The sequence below is a fragment of the Artemia sp. Qi Xiang Cuo genome, chromosome 4 (assembly GCF_049724085.1).
Source record: "Artemia sp. Qi Xiang Cuo chromosome 4, ASM4972408v1, whole genome shotgun sequence".
Classification (NCBI taxonomy): Eukaryota; Metazoa; Arthropoda; class Branchiopoda; order Anostraca; family Artemiidae; genus Artemia; species Artemia sp. Qi Xiang Cuo.
Window position 1 is genome coordinate 77,577,053 of NC_142797.1, and position 25,743 is coordinate 77,602,795.

The following is a 25,743-nucleotide window of genomic DNA, read 5'->3' on the forward strand; positions in this document are numbered from 1 at the left end:
AACAAGGGTTGTAAGTTATGTTCAGGGGGTATTAAAGGTTCTTATGGAAGGAATGGTTGTTTAACTTTAGAAGAGGCTCTCTCTCTTTTTCCCTGAAAAAGACTATGTCAATATAAAACGAACAGAAATTAATCAAAAAAACTTTTTGCACAAAATAAGTTTTTCAAAAAAAAAGTAAAGAACTCCATTAAACCAAAAATGAAAAAAAATAGAATCAAATAATCTACCAAGCATACAACTACCACCAATCAGTATTAATAAATAAATGAAACCGAAAAACAAACAGAAATTAAAATAAGTCAAGCTCAAAACGAGCAGAAATTAATCTGAGTAGGGTCCTAAGCCCCATGGTTTCTAAGAGCCAGAACATAATTTGTACTTTGCTGATTTTTTTTTTAAGTTTTCACTTTTATAACTTTAAGATTATAAGGAATTAATATCAGCATACGTATATTAAACTGACAATGCATATATTTTTCATTGTACATGCACATTTAGTTTTAATTATTCATATACAGTTAGCTAATTTCAAAACCTATATCAATTCAAAAACGTTCAGAAATTAAAAACAAAAACAAGTTTTTTAAACAGAAAGTAAGGAGTGACATTAAAACTTAAAACGAACAGAAATTATACCGTATATGAAGGGGGTTGCTTCCTCCTCAACACCTCACTCTTTACGCTAAAGTTTAAATTTCTCCCAATTAGCCAAAAAAAGTAAAATGAATATGCAAATTTCGTTTTGACTAGTCATGTACGGTGAACCAAAAAAAAAGCTGCATTGAACCAAAAATGTTCAAAAATTAAATAAAAAAAGTAAGTTTTTTTAACTGGAAGTAAGGAGCGACATTAAAACTTAAAACGAACAAAATTATTCCGTATATAAAAGGGGCTGCCTCCTCCTCAACCCCTCGCTCTTTAGGCTAAAGTTTGATTCTGTCTCATAACTTTGTTTTTTAAAAGAATAAAAATAGTTGTAGATCAGTACACCAGTAGACCAGTTTTTTATTGTTTTAAAAAACAAAGTTATGAGACGGAATCAGAATCAGACAGAAAACAGAATGAGTAAACTTGATGAAACTTCCATATTTCAAATGAGAATAAAAATCTGATTCTTTTAATGTATCTATTGATATTAAAATTCCGTTTTTTAGAGATTCGGTTACTATTGAGACGAGTCACTCTGACTATACAGTTCGTTATCACGATCTGTTTGATTTACTGACATAAAAACTCCGTTTTTTAAAGTTTCGAGAACTATTTAGCCTTATCGCTTGTTTTTAATTGTTTTTTTATTACGCATATGTTATTACGTATATGAGGGGGTTAGCCCCCTAGTTAATACCTCGCTTTTTACGCTAGAGTTTGAATTTTGTTCGAATCACACACCCCTGAATCACAAGGCCGTTTAATTAGAATAAATAGCTCTTTTGAAAGTACTAAAAAAACTTTAGCGTAAAGAGCGAGATATTGACTAGGGGACCCTCATATACGTAATAATTTCTTTTCGCTTTAAGTTTTAATGTTGCTCCTTACTTTCAGTTGCAAAAACTTGTTTTTTATTTAATTTCTGATCGTCTTTTAAATAATGCTGGGAAATCCGAAACCCTCTTCATATAAATTTCCCTTCACTCAACAAAACATCCTCCATGGAAAGATCCTCCCACGTACCACGTATCCCATCAAAATTGTGAGTGGGTGACGTCGGGAAAAATGAGCGTGGGACGAGGCCAAGTGACCCTAAAATTTTTGGTCACTTAAATATGCCACTAAAACTTATAGTTTTCGTTCGAATGAGCCCTCTCACGATATTCTAGGACTACTGGATCGATACGATCACCCCTGGGAAAAAAACAACAACAAATAAACACGCATCCGTGATCTTTCTTCTGGCAAAAAATACAAAATTCCACATTTTTGTAGATAGGAGTTTGAAACATCTACATTAGGATTTTCTGTTACGCTGAATCTGGTGGTTTGATTTTCATTAAGATTCTAGCACTTTTAAGAGGTGTACCCCTTTTTTCGGAAATAAGGCAAATATTTTCAGGCTCGTAAGTTTTGATTGGTAAAACTAAATTTGATGAAACATTTATATTTGAAATACAGCATAAAAATCCGATTCTTTTGATGTATCTACTGGTATTGAAATTCCATTTTTTAGAGTTTCGGCTACTATTGAGCCGGGTCGCTCCTTGCAGTTCGTTACCACGAACTCTTTGATGAAAAATAAAAAAAAAATAAGTTTTTTTAACTGAGAGTAAGGAGCGACATTAAAACTTAAAACTAACAGAAATTGTTCCGTATATGAAAGGGACTGTCCCCTCCTCAATACCTCGCTCCTTACGTTAAGGTTTTCGAGGTATTGAGGAGGGGACAGCCCCTTTCATATACGGAATAAATTCTGTTCGTTTTAAGTTTTAATGTCGCTCCTTACTTACAGTTAAAATAATTGTTTTTTTATTCAATTTCTGAACGTTTTTGAATTAATGCAGCTTTGATTTTGGCTCACCGAATAGTTAAAGCGAAATTTGCATATTAATTTTACTTTTATGGATAAATGGCTTTCTCGAAATTTTGTTCTGACGTAACTTACGAATTAACTTACGTAACGAACTTTTATATACGTATGTCTTATTACGTATATTTGGGAGTTTGCCTCCTTGTCAATACCTTGCTCTTTACGCTAAAGTTTGAATTTTGCTCGAATCACAAACCCGTGAATCACAAAGGACGGTTAATTAGAATAGATAGCTCTTTTGTAAGTACTAAAAAAACATTTAGCGCAAAGGGCGAGGTATTGACCAGGCGGCAACCCCCCTCATATACGAAATAATTTCTGTTTGTTTAAGTTTTAATGTTGATCCTTACTTTCAGTTGAAAAAACTAGTTTTTCTTATTTAATTTCTGATCGTTTTGTAAATAAAACTGGGAAATCCGGCGCCCCCTTCATAGAAACGTCCCTTCCCCCAAGGAAACATCCTCCATGGAAGGATACTACCCCGTAATCCCCTTCTCCGACCCCCCCCCATCAGAAAAAAACCCTCTTGAAACGTCTTTATACTTCCCATTACCCAATACTATATGTAAACAATGGGCAAAGTTCATAACTTCCAGCCCTTCCCCCGGGAACTGTGGAGGATTAAGTCATCCTCAAATACACATTTATTAAATTTTCGACTATGCTGAACAAAATGAGCTCTCTTACGCTATTCTAGGACTACTGGATCGATACGATCACCCCTGGGAAAATAAAAAAAAAAACAAGCAAAAAAAAAAAAAATAACAAATAAACACGCATCCGTGATCTTTCTTCTGACAAAAAAAATACAAAATTCCACATTTTTGTAGATGGGACCTTTAAACTTCCGTAGTAGCGTTTTCAGATACGCTGAATCCAATGGTGTAATTTTCATTAAAGTTTTATGACTTTTTGGGGGTGTTTCCTCCTTTTTTCAAAAAATAAGGCAAATTTTCTCGGGCACGTAACTTTTGATGGTAAAACTAAACTTAATGGAACTTAAACATTTGAAATCAGCTTAAAAATGTGATTCTATTGATGCGTCTATGGGTATCAAAATTCCGGTTTTTAGAGTTTGATTTAAAAAAAAAATTCAGCTGAAAGTAAGAAGCACCATCAAAACTTAAAATGAAAATAAATTATTACGTATATGAGGGGGCAACCCCCTTCCCAATACCTCGCTTTTTGCATTAAAGTTTTTTTTGAACTTTTGAAAAAGCTTCTATCCCTTTCCTTGGGGGATTTCGGGGGCCAAGTCATCCTCAAGGACATGGCTATTAGATCTTTCGAATATGCTGAGCAAAATGGTTATCTCAAATTTTTGATGGGGAAACCTTCAGAAGAAACTTGACGTGGGAGGTGGACTAGCTGCCGTCTAATATTTTTGGTCACTTAAAAAGGGCACTTGAACTTTTGATTTACGATCAAATGATATCCCCTCCTGATCTTCTAAGATAACTGATTCGATATGATCAATCTTGGCGAAAAAAGAAAAAAAAAACAACAACAAAAATTAATAAACACGCATCCGTGATCTTTTTTCTGGCAAATAATGCAAAATTTCAAATTTTTAGTATATAGCAGCTTGAAACCTCTACAGTATGTTTCTCTGTTCTACTTCTCTCTGAAGTAGAAGGCAAGACGTGGTTGTAGAGTATCTTTAGAGAGCTCACTCAAACCATAGTTGAAATTTCTTGTGCCGTTTTAAGTTGGATATTGTGTTCCATATTTTTTTTTTCGGCCGTTTTGTGCTACAAAGCGATAATTTTTGTCCAAACAGGGCAAAATGCGATCGAGCAAAAATTTTGAATTAGCCAATCGGCTTAGACGCGCCCGAGAGCTAGTCTTCAGACCTTCTAGTTTCAGAGGCCTTTCAATCGGACGATGGTGCATTTGTCCTTAAATATAATGCAAACCGTAATATAGAGCTATTACACACCGTATATCATGCGATACCAACAGCTATGCAACATTCCGTAGAAGTACAACAGGTTTTAAGAGGAAATTGAAATGGCTAGTGCCCTTTTTAATAGTTGAAAGTGATTGGAAGGCAACTAACACCCCTTCCAAACCCACCATTTCCCCAAACGCATCCAATCAAACTTTTGAGATAGACATTTTGTTCCACGTGGTTTAAAGTTCAGGAAATTATACCTTTGAGCAGGACACTCGCCCACAGTCTTCAGGGCAAGGGTTATAAATTATGCCCTGGGGGCATATAAGGTTTTTATTGAAATCTTTGCCGTAGAAACTTGAAAAAGGGTTCATTCGATTTGAAATTGAAATGGATAGTGCCCTTTTTAATAGTCGAAAGTGATTTGAGGGCAACTAGCCCCCCATTCACGCCCACCTTTCCCCCAAACACATCCAATCAATATTTTATATAGCCATTTTATGCAACGTAGTAAAAAGTCTTGGAAATTTGGTCTATAACGATGCCGACCCCTTCCCCCTCCCATTAGCCCTCAGGGAAAGGGTTGTAAGTTATGCCCTGGGGGCGTATAAGGTTTATATTCAAAGCGATGTTGTAGAAACTTCAAAAGCGCTCATTCAAATGGAAATTGAAAGGGCTAGTGCCTTTTTAAATAGTTGAAAGTGATCTGAGAGCAACTAACCCCCCTCTCACGCCCACCATGTAAAACACATCCAATCAAAATTTTGAGATATCCATTTTCTTCAACGTAGTTGAAAGTTCTGTAAATTAGGTCCTTTAGGATGATAACTCCCTCAGAGCCCTCAGTGTAAGGGTTGTAAGTTATGCCCTGGGGGTATATAAGGCTTATATAGAAAGTTGTTGTAGGAATTCAAAAAAGGGCTCATTTGATTGGAAATTGAAATTGCCCTTTTTAATAGTCGAAAGTGAGAGGAGAGTAATCAACCCCCCTCTTAAAATCACCCATATGGAAAGCGTTGTCGTAGAAACATCAAAAGGGCTCATTTGATATGAAATTGTAAGGGCTAGTGCCTTTTTTAATAATTGAAAGGGATTGGAGAAAGACCTCTCACGCCTACCATTTTACCAGACACATCTAATCAAAGTTTTGAGATAGCCATTTCGTTTAACGTAGTTGAAAGTTCTAGAAATTAGGTCTTCGAGGATGACAACCACCCCCAGAGCCCTTAGGGTAAGGGTTGTAATTTATACCCTAGGGGTATATAAGGTGTTTATAGGAAGTGTCGTCGTAGAAACTCAAAAAGGGCTGATTCGATTGGAAATCGAAAGGCTTAGTGCCCTTTTTAATAGTCGAAAGTGATTAGAAGGTTTGACATTTTTATAGTAAAGATCGATTTGGGTATAATGTATTATTTTGTTGTTGTCGTTGTTGTTTAGACCAGGGCACTTTGTATCGAAGGAGTTGTTGTAGGAACTTCGAAAAAGGCTCATTCGATTGAAAATAGAAAGGGCTGATGCCCTTTTTAATAGTCGATAGTGATTGGAGGAAAAATAATCCCCCTCCCAGGCACACCCTCCCATTTGAATTTTTGTTTAAAAACTAAATGTTGCCATAAGATTAAATCAAAAGGCACTGTGTTAATGATAATTCCCAATAAGGCATCTCGACAGTATCCCAAGAACGACTGAGGGTACTATGTTAAAACTTTCGGGGCTGCTTCTACTCTTAAAATTAAACCAAATCAAAATTGCTTAAGTGTATCCAAGCTATTAAAGAAAGTAAACAGATTTTTTTGCGAATGGTATCAAGTTTTCCATTTTAGGTCAACTAGAGGAGGTTTGAAACTAAATTAAACACTACTATTTGTGTCCAGATTTTTAAGAGGGTGTCTGCTTTAAAAATTGCTGAAAATTTTTCTCCAGCAGACAAATAGCAGGCCAAACTATAAATTCTTAAAAAAACGAAAAGATTTAAAGTATTATTTTCTTTTTCCCTGAAAAGACTATGAAATACAAATGATTGTGCAAGGTCAGTTTAATATCAATATACTGATATTTAGTAATCAAAATGTAAAATTATTTGATTTATTAAAGTTATAAAAGTAAAAACATTTATATTGTTTTCAGTAAAGTACAAAATATGTTCTGGCCTTGGGAAGGCATAGGGGTTTTGAGCCCAACTTCTATTAATTTCTGCTCGTTTTGAGTTTGACTCGGTTATTTATTGTAATTTCTGTTTGTTTTGGGTTTCATTTATTTAGCGATGCTAAATAAATGCGTGGAGGATGTTTCCTTGGGGGAAACATCCTTTTTAAAAAATAAAAAGCGTGGAGGATGTTTCCTTGGGGGAAGGGACATTTCTATGAAGGGGGCGCCGGATTTCCCAGTTTTATTTACAAAACGATCAGAAATTAAATAAGAAAAACTAGTTTTTTCAACTGAAAGTAAGGATCAACATTAAAACTTAAAACAAACAGAAATTATTTCGTATATGAGGGGTTTTGCCCCCTAGTCAATGCCTCACCCTTTTCGCTAAATTTTTTTTTAGTACTTTCAAAAGAGCTATCTATTCTAATTAACCGGCCTTTGTGATTCAGGGGTTTGTGATTCGAACAAAATTCGAACTTTAGCGTAAAGAGCAAGGTATTGACTAGGAGGCAAACTCCCAAATATACGTAATAAGACATACGTATAACGAAGTTCCTTACGTAAGTTAATTCGTAAGTTACGTCAGAACAAAATTTCGAGAAAGCCATTTAGCCAAAAAAGTAAAATTAATATGCAAATTTCGCTTTAACTATTCATTTACGGTGAGCCAAAATAAAGCTGCATTACTTCAAAAACCTTCAGATATTGAATAAAAAAAACAGGTTTTTTTAACTGTAAGTAAGGAGCGACATTAAAACTTAAAACGAACAGAAATTATTCCGTATATGAAAGGGGCTGTCCCCTCCTCAATACCTCGAAAACCTTAACGTAAGGAGCGAGGTATAGAGGAGGGGACAGCCCCTTTCATATACGGAACAATTTCTGTTCGTTTTAAGTTTTAATGTTGCTCCTTACTCTCAGTTAAAAAAAAATTATTTTTTTTTATTTTCCATCAATGATTTCGTGGTAACGAACTGCAAGGAGCGACCCGGCTCAATAGTAGAGGGTGTCTCTCTATAGTAGAGAGACAATAGTCTCTCAATAGTAGAGCGCCCTACGGGACACCTAGAGGGTGTCCCGTAGAGCGCTTTTGAAGTTTCTACGCTTTCAATATAAACCTTATACGCCCCCAGGGCATAACTTAAAACCCTTTCCCTGAGGGCTATTGGGAGGGGGAAGGGGTTGGCATCCTTATAGACCAAATTTCCAAGACTTTTAACTACGTTGAATAAAATGGCTATATAAAATATTGATTGGATGTGTTTGGGGAAAAGGTGGGCGTGAATGGGGGGCTTGTTGCCCTCAAATCACTTTCGACTATTAAAAAGGGCACTAGCCCTTTAAATTTCCAATCGAATCAGCTCTTTTTCAAGTTTCTACGACGAACATTTCAATAAAAACCTTATATACCCCCAGGGCATAATTTATAACCCGTGCCCTGAAGATTGTGAGGGGAGTATCCTGCTCAAAGGTATAATTTCCTGAACTTTAAACCGCGTGGAACAAAATGTCTATCTCAAAAGTTTGATTGGATGCGGTTGCGGAAATGGTGGGTTTGGAAGGGGTGTTAGTTGCCTTCCAATCACTTTCGACTATTAAAAAGGGCACTAGCCATTTCAATTTCCTCTTAAAACTTGTTGTACTTCTACGGAATGTTGCATAGCTGTTGGTATCGCATGATATACGGTGTGTAATAGCTCTATATTACGGTTTGCATTATATTTAAGGACAAATGCACCATCGTCCGATTGAAAGGCCTCTGAAACTAGAAGGTCTGAAGACTAGCTCTCGGGCGTGTCTAAGCCGATTGGCTAATTCAAAATTTTTGCTCGATCGCATTTTGTCCTATTTGGACAAAAATTATCGCTTTGTAGTAAAAAACGGCCAAAATAAAAAAAAAAAAATATGGAACACAATATCCAACTTAAAACGGCACAAGAAATTTCAACTATGGTTTGAGTGAGCTCTCTAAAGATACTCTACAACCACGTCTTCAATACGAAGGTCCATGGGAAAATTTTAAAAAAATCACAAGTGCTGAGTTTGTCGAAGATTCGCTATACGTTCTATTTGTGATTCAAAGTTACACAATCATTTATTTAATACAGCATTGAAAGTCTTTTAGCAGAAAGTTGAATAACTGTAATTGAGAAAAACTCAAGTTTACTTGCACTAAATTAGGTAAATCCAATACTTAATTAAGGGTTTTTAGTATCTCTTATCTACGTAAATTCCAACAAAATTCATATTTAGAGAAAGAATTTCTATATTTGGCTGTTTTCCGTCAAAAAGTCCTAGTCATAAATATTTTATTTTTTTTATTGAAGTTGGGATTACATACTGTAAAATAATGCATTTACATCAGACAAACGGAACTTTAGTTTTGATAGCTTAAGCTTTTTTATCTTTTAATGATAACGGTAATATAATTTTAAAAAAAGGTATTAACTGATATCACAGGATTTTCATTTCCTGGTTCTTCTCCCAAGATTTTGGGGTCATGGGTCTGAGCTTGGGATCTTTTAAAAACAAAATATTTTAATTATAACACATAAAAAGAAAATTTAGCGTGCATATTGGTATATTTGTTCGAATTTGTTGGCGTCAATCTCCTTATAGTTATTTTGATACTGTTTTACTTAATGGTTGATTGATTAAGATAAATATAAAATTTTGCACTTTTAGATGCTACAATGTGAGGGGCAATGTTTTGTCTGCCCACCTGTGGGTTCCCTTAAAAAATAATAAAACAAATTCAATAACATATTTAGGCATAAGGATGAGATTGCTGGGACATGCTCTGCGGATGAAGGATGATATTTCTGCTACCACCTGAAAATGAACGTCGAGTATATAATGCTGCCTGGAAGGAAGCATTGACAACTGCCAACGAAACATTTTTATTAGAATTATATGTCTTTTTAAATAATTAAACAAGTAATAATTGTGTACATATATGTTTATTTTTCCTCGATAATGGTTATATAGTTTTTTTTTGCTTAACTGGCATATTGACATTTTTGGCCACAAAAATGATCTAAATAGGTCACAACTTAAGGGAAGAATTCCTATTTTTCTTTTTAAGGTTGTTGTATCAAACCTGTTTTGACGCCTTAACATAAAGAAGAAGTTCATATTATCTACAGTTAGAAGAAGTGACAATGAGGATGAATATATATAAGCCTGCTGCGCGCCAATTGCCGAGACCCACTTGCGAAGCCGCCAACTCCCAGTACTTGTCATTATGCGATATTTTAAGACTTTTTTCAGTCATGGGAAAATACAAAATTATTCCGAGAAGGGATAATGTAATATTGTGGGAAGGGAATCCTGGGGGCAATTTATTTTTTTTTTTTTTTTTTTTTTTTTTTTTTTTTTTTTTTTTTAGAATATCTTTTTTACACTAAAATTTTAATGAAATTTATTTAGTTCAACTGAGGTGTAAATGAAAACTTGAACAAGATTGACTTGTTTTTACTGTTGCAAAGATAAATTAAGAGAATGAAGCTAGATCGAAAGAGTAAACTCTTAAATTAGGTTAATTTATTAATAGTAATAAAACTAATAAATTCTTTAAAATAAATTGAAGTTTATATTTGAGATGAAATAAGGAAATTTTTTTATCTTCCTCAAAGACTCAAAGATTGTATATAAATTCTTAAACCATGCTAATTTTCTCTTTTAATCTTTTTATTGTTTCAACTTCTTTATAATCGAAAATTTAACCAACAAGATTTTTCACCCTATTTCTTACCTTTTCCTTCCAGTCCTTATCTTTATAACAATAGGAACAATTATGATAATAATAATAACAATGACGATTGAATCAAAAAGATTTGTAGTCATATATAAAAGTGTAGCGATAACATTAAACTACAGTACAAACAACCAAAGAATGGAGACACAAAAGAAGACCAAAAAACTGGGGAACATCGTAACTGGGATTATTTTACAGGGATGGATAATAAATTGGCGAATGTGAATTTCGCCACGTTGAAATTAAAGCTTTAACGTTACCTTGGTATTACCGCAACCAATACCGTATCCAGGGTATGGTAGGGGTTTTCACCCCCCTTCCTGAAATGTCCGACTGAATCTTAAAAACGTAACATAAATGAATATAAACTAGTTTTGATATATTTTTTTTAAGTTTTTTTACCCTCCTCCCCCCCGAAAAAATTCTGGATACGGCCCTGACCATAACCCAATCATTTACTATATTCATCTTGTTTTGCTCTGATATTGGTTGTGAAAAAAACTAATCAAACAGTTCGTGGTAACGAACTGTAAGTAAGGAGCGACCCGGCTCAATGGTAACCGAAACTCTAGAAAACGGGTTTTTGATACCAATAGATACATCAAAAGAATCAGATTTCAATGTTGATTTCAAATATATAACTTTAATCAAGTTTAGTGCTACCCATCAAAAGTTACGCGCCTGAGAAAATGTGGCTGATTTTGAAAAAAAGGGGAAAAGACCCCCTAAAAGTTATAGAACCTTAATGAAAATCACACCATCATATTCAGCGTATCAGAGAACCCTACTGTAGAGGTTTCAAGCTCCTATCTACAAAAATGTGGAATTTTGCATTTTTTACCAGAAGAAAGATCACGGATGCGTGTTTATTTGTTTATTTGTTTTTTTTTTGTTTTGTTTTTTCCCCAGGGTTTATCGTATCGACCCAGTGGTCCTAGAATATCTTGATAGGGCTCATTGGAACGGAAATTAAAAGTTCTAGTGCGATTTTTAAGTGACCAAAAAAATGGAGGGCAACTAGGTTCCCTCCCACGCTTATATTTTTCTCAAATTCACCCGATCAAAATTTTGATATAGCCATTTTGTTCAGCATGGTCAAAAATATGATAAATATGTCTTTTAGGATGACTTAATCCCCCCAAGTCCCCAGGGGGGGGCTAAAAGTTATGAACTTTACCCAATGTTAACATAAAGTATTGGTTATTGGGAAGTATACAGAAGTTTTCAGGAGGGTTTTTTCTGGTAGTGGGGGGGGGGGGTCGGGGGTTATGTTGGAGGATCTGTCCATGAAGGAAGTTTTCATGGGGGAAGGGAAACTGCCATGAAAGGGGCGCCAGACTTGCCAGGATTATTTATTGGTTATTGGGAAGTATACAGACATTTTCAGGAAGGATTTTTTTCTGGAGGGGGGGGGGCTAGAGGAGGGGGTAAATCTGGAGAATCTTTCCGTGGAGGATTTTTCTTTGGGGTAAGGGACATTTCTATGAAGGGAGCACTGGATTTCCCAGCGTTATTTAAGAAACGATCAGAAATTAAATAAAAAAACAAGTTTTTTCAACTGAAAGTAAGGAGCAACATTAGAAATTAAAACGAACAGAAAGTATTACGTATATGAGGGGGTTCTCCCCCAAGTCAAGCCAGGTGGCAAAGATGGGCATTATTTAAGGAAATGATTCCCTCCCTAATATTTTCACCTTCATACTCTTAGCAGCCTTATTACTCTAAGTTATTCCTATTATATTGCATATTTGCACTTTAGACAACCTGCATCCACATAGTCTATTTTATTTAATTCAAAATCCCTTTGACATTTCCTGAAAATTCCATCTTTATCAAACAGTTCGTGGTAACGAACTGTAAGTAAGGAGCGACCCGGCTCTATGGTAACCGAAACTTTAAAACACAGAATTTTGATACCAATAGATACATCAAAAGAATCAGATTTAATTCTGATTTCAAATATATAAGTTTCATTAAGTTTAATCTTACCCATCAAAAGTTATGCGCCTGAGAAAATTTGGCTGATTTTAGAAAAAAGAGGGAAAGACCCCCTAAAATTTATAGAACCCTAATGAAAATCACACCATCATATTCAGCGTATAAGAGAACCATACTTTAGAGGTTTAAAGCTCCTATATAAAAAATTGTGGAATTTTAATTTTTTTTCCAGAAGAAAGAAAAGGGTTGGGTGTTTTTTTTTTTTTTTGTTTGTTTTTTGTTTTTTTTTTTTACCCCTGGGGATTAGTATAGAACCCTGCGTACTATAAAATCGTGGGAGGGCTAATTTGAACGTAAATTAAAATTTATAGTGCCATTTTAATTTAACAAAAAAAATTGTGTGCAACCAGGCCCCCTCCCACGCTCATATTTTTCCCAAAGTCACACGATCAAAATTTTTAGATAGCCATTTTGTTCAGCATGGTCGAAAATATGATAAAAATGTCTTTTAGGATGACTTGATCCCCCAAAGTCCCCAGGGGGAGGGCTGAAAGTTATGAACTTTACTCATTGTTACCTTATAGTTTTGGTTTTTTGTAATTATACTGACTTTTTCTGTGGAGTTTTGGGGGGGGAGGGGGGGGATGGCGAGGGCCGGGGGCAATATGGAAGGAACTGTCCATGAAGGAAGTTTTCAGGGGGGAAGGGACATTGCTAGGAAGGGGGCGCCGGATTTCCCAGCATTATTAAAGAAAAAGATCAGGAATTAAATAAAAAAAAACAAGTTTTTCAACTGATCAACTGATTGTGATTAAGAGGTCATTTTTAAAGAACTGGAAAAAAAATTCGAACTATAGTTTAAAGAGCAGGGTATTGACTAGGGGGCGAACCCCTAATATACGTGTTAAAAATTTATGAATATAGAAGTTCGTTACGTAAGTTAATTCTAAGTTACGTATATTTATTACTAATAAAAACGTTCGTAAATAAAATTAAACAAGTTTCGAGAAAGCCATTTAACCAAATATAATATGCAAATTTTGTTTTAATTATTCATGTACGGTGAGCCAAAAACAAAACCTGCATTAATTCAAAAACATTAAAAAATTAAATAAAAAAAACACGTTTTTTTAACTGAAAGTACGGACCGACGTGACAACTGAACCCGAACAGAAATTAGTCCATAGATGAAAGGGGCTGTCCCCTCCTCCACGCCTCGCTCTTTACGCTGAAGTTTGACTTTCTCACAACTCTATTTTTTTAAACAATAAAAAAACTTTAGCGTAAAGAGCGAGGCGTTGAGGAGGGGACAGCCCCCTTCATATACGGAATAATTTCTGTTCGTTTTAAGTTTTAACGTCGTTCCTTACTTTCAGTTAAAAAAACCTGTTTTTTTTTATTTAATACTATAAGCATCAGTATTAGCAGTAATTGTAGCAGCAGCAGTAGAAGTAGTATGCACATACCTTATTTTGGTTAGTTCAACAAACCTCTCAGCTTACCCTGAAAGTTTCAACTTTGTACTCTAAGCCCTTGTGTGAGATGTTGTTGATACACACTTTTGATAACCTATTTTCACGTAGTTTAGTCTGATCTATTTAAATATCCCCTTAAAAATTCCCTTAAAGCTTCACTTTAATACCCTTACCCTCAGTAGTAGCAATAGTCAGTAGTAGTAAAAGTTTCAATTTAATGCCCAAAGGACTTCCTGGGATATTATTGATTCGTCATTTTGACAACCTGCATTCAAATACTTTGTTTTGATTTAGTTCAACATCCTCTCTAACTTTGACAGTAGCAGTAGTAACAGTAGTAGTAGCTGTAGTGGTAGTTGTAGCAATTGTAACAGCAGTAGTAGTAGTTGCAGTAAACGTAGTAGTCGTAGCATACAGATTACTTCCTTTTGACAACCTGCATGCGTATGCTGTGTTTTGATTTAATTCAAATTCCCTCTCAGCGTTCCCTTTCATTTTTCACCTTCCAACCCTTTAGCCTTAGTAGTAGTACTAGGTGTTGTGGTAGCAAGAGTAGTAGTAATAGTAGTAGCAGTAGTGATTGTGGTAAATGTAGCAGCAGTAGTATGCACATATTGTCTTTTGGTCAGTAGAGCATGCCCCTCCTCATGTCCTGAAAGTATGGACTTAACACTCTAAACCGTTCCCAAGACATCGCCGTTACACCCTTTTGACAACCTATTTGAAAATAGGGTGCTTTGATTTAGTTCAACTTCCCCCTCAACATTTCCTGAAATTTTCAACTCATTACCATTAGCCTTAGCTGCAGACGCAATAGAAGTAGTATTTGTTGTAGTAGAAATGGTAGTAGTAATAGTATTAGAAGACTTATAGTAGTAGTTCTTGGATTAATAGTAGTAGTAACAGTAGTAGTAGTAGTAGTATTAGTAGTAGTGATAGTAGTAGTAGTAGCAGTAGTAGTGGTAGTAACAATAGTAGTAATAGTACTAGTAGTAGTAGTAGGGACATTAATTGCATATTACGCTGAAGTCAATAGACCAGCCCACTCATCATTCCCTGAAAGTTCCATAACTTACAGCCCCTGTAATTGCATAACTTGCAGCCCTTGCCCCAATGACAAATCCTTTCATAGGAAGCACCTAAAACGCTACCTAAGAAACTGAGTAATCCTTTGGGTTTTATAGTACTGTAGATCTTTGAACTAAATTCAGTGATCCTTATCAGCTTATCAAAATATCCCAAATGCCTTATGTTGTTTGGGTACTATTTTGTAGGGCTCAAAATCTAACTTGATTATCAGAGGCAACACTACAGTGTTGCCTATAGTAAAGGCCACAAAGCTCCAATGTTTTATATTTTTTCCCAGAGGCCCTTCATATGGAAGGGATGATCGCAAAAATTTCGAAGAGGGTTCATTCGACTGGAGATCGAAATTTATAATGCTATTTTCGATAGTCAAGTGTGATCGGAGGTAAACCAGTCCCACCCCGCCGCATGCCCTTTTTTCCCATATGCATCCGATAAAAATTTTAAGATAGCCATTTTGTTAAAAATAGTTCAAAGATCTTATAACAAAACTCCGGTGGCGACACAAGCCCCCAGGGGTAGGCGTTGTAAGTTATACCCTGGGGTCATATATGGTTCTTACGGAAGGAAAGCTCGTATAAACTTCAGAGAGGGCTCATTTGATTGGAAATTGAAAGTTCTAATTTAATTTTTAAGAGTCGAAAGAGATCGGAGGGTAATCAGCCCCCTGCGCCATTTTCCCAAATGCATCTGATAAAAATTTTGAGAGAGCCACTTTGTTGAGAATAGTTTAAAGATCATAACAACCCCATGGCCCGGGGGCAGGCGTTATAAGTTATGTCCTGGGAAAATATATGGTTTTTATAAAAGAAATACTCGTAAAAACTTCAGAGAGGGCTAATTTGATTGGAAATTGAAAGTTCTAGTTCGATTTTTGAGAAAAAATGAGATTGGAGGGCAACTAGCCCCCCACATATTTTTTTCCAAACCCATCTGATGAAATTTTTGGGATAGCCATTTTGTTAAAAATAGTTAAAATTATGGTGTCGATACAACACTCCAGGGCCTAAATACAACACTAACAACACTCCAGGAGGCAGGCGTTCAAAGTTATGCCCTGAGGGCATGTGTTGTTCTTATGAAAGAGATGCTCGTATAAACTTTATGGGGGGTAGCCCCTATCCCCCCATGCCATTTTCCCCAAACACATCCGCTACAAATTTTGAGATAGCCATTTTTTTTTTAATTAGTTTAATAATTAGATAACAAAAACTCCAGTGTCGACACAACCTCCCGAGCTCGGGGGGTCGGTATTCTAAGTGTTATCCTGGGGGCGTGTATGGTTCTTATGAAGGAGATGCTTGTATAAACTTCAAAGAGAACTCATTTGATTGGAAAATGAAAGTCCTAGTTCACTTTTTAAGAGTCAAAAGGTATCCGAGGGCAACTAGCCCCCTCCCCCACATACCCTTTTTCCCCAAACCCAACCGATAGAAATTTTTAGATAGACATCTCGTTAAAAATAGTCAAAAGGTCAGATAAAAAAACTCCTGTGTCGACGCAACCCCCCCAGGGCCCGGGGACAGGCGTTGTAAGCTATGTTCTGGGGATCTGGTTCTTATGAAGGGGATGCTCCTATAAACTTCAGAGGGCTCATTTAATTAGAAATTGAAAGTTTGTCTTTACTTTTTAAGAGTCAAAAGAGATCCAAAGGCAACCATCACCCCCACACCCTTTTTTCCAAACCCATCTGATGAAATTTATGGGATATCGATTTTGTTAAAAATAGTTCAAAGGTCCGATTAGGTAAAATTCCGGTGTCGATACAACACCCCAGGGCCAGGAGGCAGGCGTTCTAAGTTATGCACTGAGGGCATGTGTGGTTCTTATGGAAGGGGTACTCGTATGAACTTCAGAGAGGGCTTATTTGAATGGATATTGAAAGTCCTCGTTCACTTTTTAAGAGTCAAAAGAAATCGAAGGGCAACTATCCCCCCCACGCCCTTTTCCCCCAAACACCTCCGATGTAAATTTTGAGATAGCCATATTCTAAAATAATTCAAAGGTCAGATAACGAAAACTCTGGTGTCGACACAACCCCCCATGGCCCGGGGGCAGGCGTTAGAAGTTATGTCCTGGGATTGTATGTGGTTCTTATGAAAGGGATGCTCGTATAAACTTTAGAGAGGGCTGATGTCAAAAGGGATCGGACGGCAACTAACCCTTCCCCCCTCCACGTCTTTTTCTTCCGCAAACCCATCTGATAAAAATTTTGAGGTGACAATTTTGTTAAAATAGTTCAAACATCAGATATAAAAACTCTGGGGTCGACACAACCCCCAGGGCCCAAGGACAGGCGTTTTAAATTATGCCCTCGGGACATATATGGTTCTTATAGAAGGGATGCTCGTATAAACTTCAGAGAGTTTATTGAAAATGGAATTTTCTAGTTCACTTTTAAAGAGTTAAAGAAATCGAAGGGTAATTAGCCCCCCCCCAACATGCCCTTTCTTCCCCAAACCTATCGGATAAAAATTTTGAGATAGCCATTTTGTTCAAAATAGTTCAAACATCAGATAATAAAAACTCCGAGGTTGATACGAACCCATTTTAAACTTGGATATTGTTACTTTGGTACTAGTCTTGATACTTTGATTTAAAAAAAGTTTGATTTTGAAATAAGGAATTTTTCAAAACTTGAAACTTTTTGCAATCAAAAACGAACAAAAAGTAATTTAAAAAACTTTCAGAAAAACAAGTTTTTCAAAGAAAATTAAAAGCTATTTCAAACTTAAGATCAGCAGATACAAACACCTGTTAAAATTCAAACTCAAAACGACCAGAAATTACAATTAAGGAATAAATGAAACCCAAACCGAACATAAATCAAATAAACAATCATAGCAAAAAAATACAACAAGTAATAACATATAATGAAAAATAAATCTTAAAGCGAGTAATGCTTAAATTAAGCTCAAAACGAAAAAAAAAAGTGCCTATCGAAGGGTAATTAGAACCCCCCCCCCCCCCATCACGCCCTTTTTTCGTAATAATAGAAATGAATAAATAAACCTTAAAGAGAGTTAACTATTTTGCTATTGAAGTTAATATAATTCGTTTTTAGTGAAGCGCCAATGACGCGGTAGGCTTAAAGTTTTTACATTTAAGGAAGGGGGCAGTATCCAAACTCTTGTTTGTAGTGAAACTATATTCGTCTTGAACAATTTTAGAAAGAACTAATAAATTAAACTGAATATTTTATGTATAATGATGTTAATTGATGAAAGCTCATCAGTTCAAAATTCACTGTAATTTTAATGTGTTTTTTTCAATATTCAGTACAAAGGAAATATTTGTAACACTTTTATTTGTAAAATATTTGTAATATTTAGTAAATTGCCGATCGAAGGGTCATTACCCCCCCCCCCACCCATCACGCCGTTTTTCCCCAAACCCATCGGATAAAAATTTTGAGATAGCCATTTTGTTAAAAATAGCTCAAACATCAGATAATAAAAACTCATAGGTTGATACAAACCCATTTTTTTACTTGGATATTGTTACTTTGGTGCTAGTTTTGATACTATGATGAACATTTGATTTTGAAAAAAGTTTGATTTTAAAATAAGGTATTTTTAAAACCATGAAACTTTTTGCAATCAAAAACGAACATAAGTCAATTAAAAAAAAAACTTTCCGAAAAAGAAGTTTTTCAAAGAAAATTAAAAGCTATTTCAAACTTAAGATTAGCAGATACAAACACCTGTTAAAATTCAAACTCATAAAGACCAGAAATTACTATTAAGGAATAAATGAAACCCAAACCGAACAGAAATCAAATAAACAATCATAGCAAAAAAAATACAACAAGTAATAATATTAAAGAATAAATAAATCTTAAAGCAAGTTAACCATTTTGCTATTGAAGTATAAATGAAACCCAAAACGAACAGAAGTTAAATAAACAATTAATGCAAACAAACACAAAAAAGGTACTAATGTAAATGAATAAATAAATCCTAAAATAAGCGAAACTAAAATTGAATATGCAAATATAGCTTGAAACGAACAAAAATCACTACAAACAAGAGTCCGGGTATCGCCTCCTTCTCGTACTGCCAAAGTCTAAAATTTACTGCATCATTGGCACTTTACTGAAAACTATATGCGTCTTGAACAGTCTTAGAAAGTATAAACAAAATCAAATTGAATATTAGATATATAATTATGTTAATTGTTGAAAGAACTATCAGATCAAGAATTTATTTCACAATAACTTTATTTTTATTTTCAATGCTGTAAGAACTGGAGAAGAAAATATTTGTAATATAATTCGTTCTTAGTGAAGCGCCAATGACGCGGTAGGCTTAAGGTTTTTACAGTTAAGGAAGGGGGCAGTATTCAAACTCTTGTTTGTAGTGAGACTATATTCGTCTTGAACAACTTTAGACAAAACTATTAAATTAAACTGAATATTTTCTGTATAATAATGTTAATTGATGAAAGCTCATCAGTTCAAAATTCACTGTAATTTTAATGTGTTTTTTTTTCAATGTTCAGTAGAAAGGAAATATTTGTAACACTTTTATTTGTAAAATATTTGTAATATTTAGTAAATTGCCGATCGAAGGGTAATTAACCCCCCCCCCACCCATCACGCCCTTTTTCCCCAAACCCATCGGATAAAAATTTTGAGATAGCCATTTTGTTAAAAATAGCTCAAACATCAGATAATAAAAACTCATAGGTTGATACAAACCCATTTTTTTACTTGGATATTGTTACTTTGGTGCTAGTTTTGATACTATGATGAACATTTGATTTTGAAAAAAAAGTTTGATTTTAAAATAAGGAATTTTTAAAACCATGAAACTTTTTGCAATCAAAAACGAACATAAGTCAATTAAAAAAAAAACTTTCCGAAAAAGAAGTTTTTCAAAGAAAATTAAAAGCCATTTCAAACTTAAGATTAGCAGATACAAACACCTGTTAAAATTCAAACTCATAAAGACCAGAAATTACTATTAAGGAATAAATGAAACCCAAACCGAACAGAAATCAAATAAACAATCATAGCAAAAAAAATACAACAAGTAATAATATTAAAAAATAAATAAATCTTAAAGCAAGTTAACCATTTTGCTATTGAAGTATAAATGAAACCCAAAACGAACAGAAGTTAAATAAACAATTAATGCAAACAAACACAAAAAAGGTACTAATGTAAATGAATAAATAAATCCTAAAATAAGCGAAACTTAAATTGAATATGCAAATATAGCTTGAAACGAACAAAAATCACTACAAACAAGAGTCCGGGTATCGCCTCCTTCTCGTACTGCCAAAGTCTAAAATTTACTGCATCATTGGCACTTTACTGAAAACTATATGCGTCTTGAACAGTCTTAGAAAGTATAAACAAAATCAAATTGAATATTAGATATATAATTATGTTAATTGTTGAAAGAACTATCAGATCAAGAATTTATTTCACAGTAACTTTATTTTTATTTTCAATGCTGTAAGAACTGGAGAAGAAAATATTTGTAATATAATTCGTTCTTAGTGAAGCGCCAATGACGCGGTAGGCTATAGGTCTTTACAGTTAAGGAAGGGGGCAGTATTCAAACTCTTGTTTTTAGTGAAACTATATTCGTTTTGAACAATTTCAGAAAGAACTAATAAATTAAACTGAATATTTGATGTATAATGATATTAATCGCTAAAAGCTCATCAGCTCAAAATTTTACTGTAATTTTAATGTTTTTTTTTCGATATTCAGTACAAAAGAAAATATTTGTAATACAATTCCTTTTTTAGTAAAGTGCCAGTGACACAGTAAATTTTAGACTTTTACATTGAGAGAAGGTGGCGATACCTAAACTCTTGTTTGTAGTTATTTTTGTTCGTTTCAAGCTTGATTTGCTTTTTCAATTTAAGTTTCACTCGTTTTAAGATTTATCTATTCATTTAAATTAGTATCTATTGTGTGTTTGTTTGCATTTGTTTTTTGTTTAACTTCTGTTCGTTTTGGGCTTCATTTATACTTCAATAGCAAAATAGTTTTTTTTTTCGTTTTGAGCTCAATTTTCATATTTAATTTAAGCATTACTCGGCTTAAGACTTATTTTTTCATTTATATTATTACTTGTTGTATGCTATTTCGCTATGATTATGTTTCTAATTTCTGTTCGTTTTGGGTTTCGTTTATTGTTTAATAGTAATTTCTGGTCTTTTTGATTTGAATTTTAACGGGTTTTTGTATCTACTAATCTTAAGTTTAAAATGGCCTTTATTTTTCTTTGAAAAACTTCTTTTTCAAAAAGTTTTCTTAAATAATTATGGTAAATAAAGCCATTGCAATCCCTTGTCATTATATTAAGCATTTTCCCTTGCAGTCAACTACAAAAGGAGGTCTGAGCCCTCCATGAAGGGGGGCTGAGCCTAACCCTCACCATAACATTAATATTTTTAAAAGGTTTCAAGACACTTTCTATTTTCAATACGGTTTGCCTATTTTTCACGTTCTCTTGAACTTACTCCCTCTACTCCCATAAGAAATAAAGGATATCTTTCAAAACTAGCTTCTACGGATCTTGGTGAGTGAAGACTAAATATTTTTCGGATCTACTCCAAATTTCTTAAGGTACGCTCATGAAAATAATTCTAATAATCAATACCTTGCTTTTTTACATTAATTTGTGATATCCATATTATTTTTACTAAAAGACTTTAGTAAAACTCTAGTCTACTCACCAGTCTTACCAGTATGTTATTGGATGAGACCCACACAATATGTCATAGTTATCCCTATGGGAAAATTCTTTTTTTTACGGATATGGTGGATTATACTTTTCAAATATCCGATATAAACATTCTTTGTAGTAGGCCCAGGGATGAGGTTCAGGGTCCAGGGCAGAGTAGGTCAATTATGGTCCATATAAATTTTATTCCCTAAAAAAATTTATGGTAATATTTAAGTAGCTGACATTTTTTTAACAGTTTATTTATCTGAAATTATTTATGCCATAAAGTATTTACTATAATGTCATATGTGAAGTTTCTTGATTTATTATTACCTAATAAATAGTTTTTTGCAAAAAAGTAATTTATCTGTGTTCGAATAAATTAGCTGCTAATTAAACGAAAAAATTTTAGACGCGTTTTATTGTATATATTGTTGAATTAATTAAGCTTCAGCTTAAAAGTGAAATTCTTGTGAATTAATTCAGCAAACAGTCCCTTTTATGTATTACCTGTCTGCCACCAATTGTCTATGACATGACATTTCTTATTTCCAGCTACATTGTAGCACCAGTTCCAGGCTTCAATGTTTATTGGTTCACCAGCAGACCCGATTGTCCTTAGTGAAGATCGGTCATATCTTGTAGCCCAAGTGTCAGGGTGCTGTAGAAGTACTCTTATTGCAGTTGGTGCGCAAAAGAAGTGATTGATACTAAGACGCTCAATTGATTCCCAATACCGACCTAAAATTAACAACAAAAGGTTGAGAATATTATTTTTAATGTTTTCCAGAGGTTTGCTTAAAAATAATTTTAGAAGCTTGTTACTATGACCATACATCCATGCGATGACCGATGACCATGTTACGATGTTACGATGTGTCCATGTTGCGATGACCCTACATCAAACATTTAGGCGTACAGAGCAAGTGGTTCGACCGAGCCACCCATGTCAATAATGAAAGAAAGGTTAACATGACTCATTTTACGGAAGAAGGATGATAGGTTTCCAAATGCCCATCCTGGGAATGAAGGCTGAAGTTATCCAAAGGTTTAAATGAAGGAGGAGCATCTGAAACTGTGTCGGCCTCATGTTGCTTGGTGCTGCAATGACTAGTAGTTTTAGTACACTCGAGACCCTGATTGCCGGATTATATAACGAAGTAAAACCCTAAAATGAAATCTTCAAGCAAGTCAAACTTTGGCAAGCCAATTCTGGATTAGAAAATCGAATTGGTTGCAAACAAAAAAAATACATCTTGACTGGCTCCCTTACTCGGTCCTCTGGCTTGTGACCAAATATACACCTGAGCTAAAAACATCATTTATTGACAAATATTCTTTTCACAGCTACTGCGGATTTAAAGCTAAATCCAAACAAGCAGCATATGTTCCTTCATTAAATGGTTTTATTCAAATTCTCAATTTGTCAAGTTAGAAATAATTATTGCCCAAAATCTCTTGATACTGAAAGGTCCTGATACCTCCTCAGAAGCAGGACAATGTGTGTATTTGTAGAACACCGACATTGAAGCCAGGTCAAATCAATGGTAGATCGACTGCAGGTGTTTGACATCAGAGGTGCAAAAAAATACTGCGCGACCTGCTCGGTTTTGTACACGTTGAAGAGGAGCAATTAGACTAGTTGCAGCGCCAGCAAAGAGAGGGCATGCGTATCTCATTACTGGTCTGATACATGACGTGAATAGTGTCCAAATGAACTCGCCAGGGAGGAGGCTTTTGCATCTTAGGATGACTCCTAGCTCGGCAACTGAGTTGAAATGTAACTTTCAGGACCAGTTTAATTTTTTAGAGGGAGCAAGGGGAAATTCCAGGAGAGGAGAGATTAAGGGGATTTTGGGGGAAGAGGCAAACTATTTTATCTCCGGTCCTCACAAAATTTTATACACTCAGTTTTATTATGCTTGTTATTTGACAGCCTCTTTGCTTACATAAATTGAAATATCAGTTCAAAGTTTAAACTTTGTTTAGATAATTAACCAACAAATAAAATTGATTTATATTTTTTGTATTTATCTATTATTGAGATCTGTTCAAATTTCGGAATGATGTTTGCCAATTTTCCATAGGCTTTGAACTTTTCTCAATTTTTATTTTTTTGAGACTTATCAAGAAATTTTAATGAAGAACTAATGATATCGTAAATATTACCCAGCATTTATAAAATTTTCATGTCTAAAAATTACTGGTATTGCGAACGCAATTGGGAAGTTAATGTGGGCTACGGAGTTTCTACTTTATAAAGCGTTAAACGAAGGTAAATTAGCTCCTCCCTCTCAAGGAAGTCGTTTCACTAACCTGGGTTTGGATATGTGGGTATAGACTCGAACAAGACTGTAGTGACTCCATTTGCCAAGGGTCCGTAGATGACTGAGCTGTGACCTGTAATCCATCCAATATCCGCAACACAACAATATATGTCATTAGGATGAAGGTCAAAGACCATCTAAAAAAGTTTTACTTATCAATTTCCTAATAAAGTTTTCCTAATTGAAGAACAGAGTACTAATGCATACAGGAAACAAAGTCCTGGATCTTTTTTTTCGGAAAAGATTGATACATCTTATAATTTTTTATGTTGCTGCAAATATGAGTCGCACAAATTTAAAATTCTTAAACTCCTGGTTAAATACTAAAGCAATTTGAAGCTCTTTTTTCGATAATTCGAAGCAGTGAAAAAAGAGCGCCAGCGAACCAGCAAACGGGAAGAGTCCAACAGCCTAAACGAAATACATGGAATGAAATAGTATTTTTTTTTTAAAGTTTTATTCACTTAGTTTAGTTGAATTATTGACACTTTTTTAGTGTCCCTTTTAATTTATATGAATTTATGTCTCGCTCTTTTTTTGTGTATTTTCGCTTATCCCCCTTTTTATGTCCGTTTTAATTTTTTTACTGATTTGTATTTGTTTAAGTTTAGTTCGACCAGTTTTTATCTTTTTAACTTTTTAATTGACTTTTAACAGTTTTAATTACTGACTTTTAAATGATTTTTCATTATGATTTTTCTATTTCGTTGCTGTTTTTTGCATTTTTGCCAGTTTTAGTGCAACCATTTATATTGTCGACTCCAGAGTCCGAATTCGGCCCCCTGTGGGGTTGTGATAGTGCTATTTTTGAAATAAATATCTTATCTTATCTATCTTATCTGAATAACATGTAATAATGATTGTCGTATATGAATTGTATTGGCAATATTAATTCCTTGAATAAAGTCAGTTTTAAAAAAGACAACAAAACAAATTTTAAGTTACTTTTGATTCATTAATTTAGAAGCGGAAATGTGACACATTGTCTAGTATAATGAATTTCTAATTTTTTTGTTCCAACTCATAGGATACAAATGCTTAATTTTCAAAGGTGTTATAGCCTGTCCACAGACAATTCTGTAGATAATTCTGAGCTATCATGTTTTTCTAGAAAATATTGTCAGTGTTCTCACTAAATTGTATGAAGAACACCAATGTGCTCTGTAGACTGACAATGGAAACCTTGCCGACTGTTTCTCGGCATATAAAATTCTGGCGTACTTACCGGATTCGAGACAAGTACATTTTGGTTTTTACTAAGGTTTCCTATACATTTGATTATTTTATATCTTTCTTTCAAAATGTCCTGTTTGTCCTCAAAAACAAGCAAAAACTAGGAAGAAGAGGACTGAAATCCCAGTGTCTTTTGAAGACCTGAATATTATGTGCACCTTACTGAAATAAATTGCATCATAAAGAATAAAGAATACAAGAAAAGAATATATTGCATCGTCTCTTTAATAAATTGTATGATGAACACCAATGTGCTGTGTAGACTGACAATGGAAACCTTACTGACTGGTTCAGGGCACTCTCTGGAGTCCCAAACAAATGTATTTTGTCCTTAGTCCTATTTACTGTTTTCATTCACAGCGTCCCTGAATGTGCCGTTAGTAGAGGGGGGGGGGTGCTACTCCGACGGGGACTCCTTATATGGGCATAGAATACTGACGGGACCCCAAATAAGGGCATAGCCTCCCTAGGGAGAAAGATTGCGTAATCGGTCAATGACCTCTTTTTCCAAGGTCGATTTATTTGATGTTTCTATTTGTAATAACTCCGGAACGAAGGTTGCACATGCGCATTGAATTCTAACGGGAACAATGTTATTGTCTAGGACTCGAAGGGGAAGTGAATTTCCGAGAATTTGATTGCGTAAACGATCGCGAATGTCATGGTGTCCAGAAATAG

General features: G+C 34.6%; 1 protein-coding gene across 1 annotated transcript in view; it reads right to left on the reverse strand.

The window, feature by feature from the left end:
• Positions 1-25,743, reverse strand: part of LOC148953455 (acetyl-coenzyme A synthetase 2-like, mitochondrial) — a 69,553-nt gene that overhangs the window by 43,118 nt on the left and 692 nt on the right. Inside the window, exons 2-3 of the mRNA XM_089087965.1 lie at positions 23,822-23,969; positions 22,016-22,246 (exon numbers count right to left, since the gene is read on the reverse strand). Of these exons, the coding sequence (XP_088944091.1) occupies positions 22,016-22,246; positions 23,822-23,969 (379 nt within the window). The remainder of the gene's footprint in view (positions 1-22,015; positions 22,247-23,821; positions 23,970-25,743) is intronic.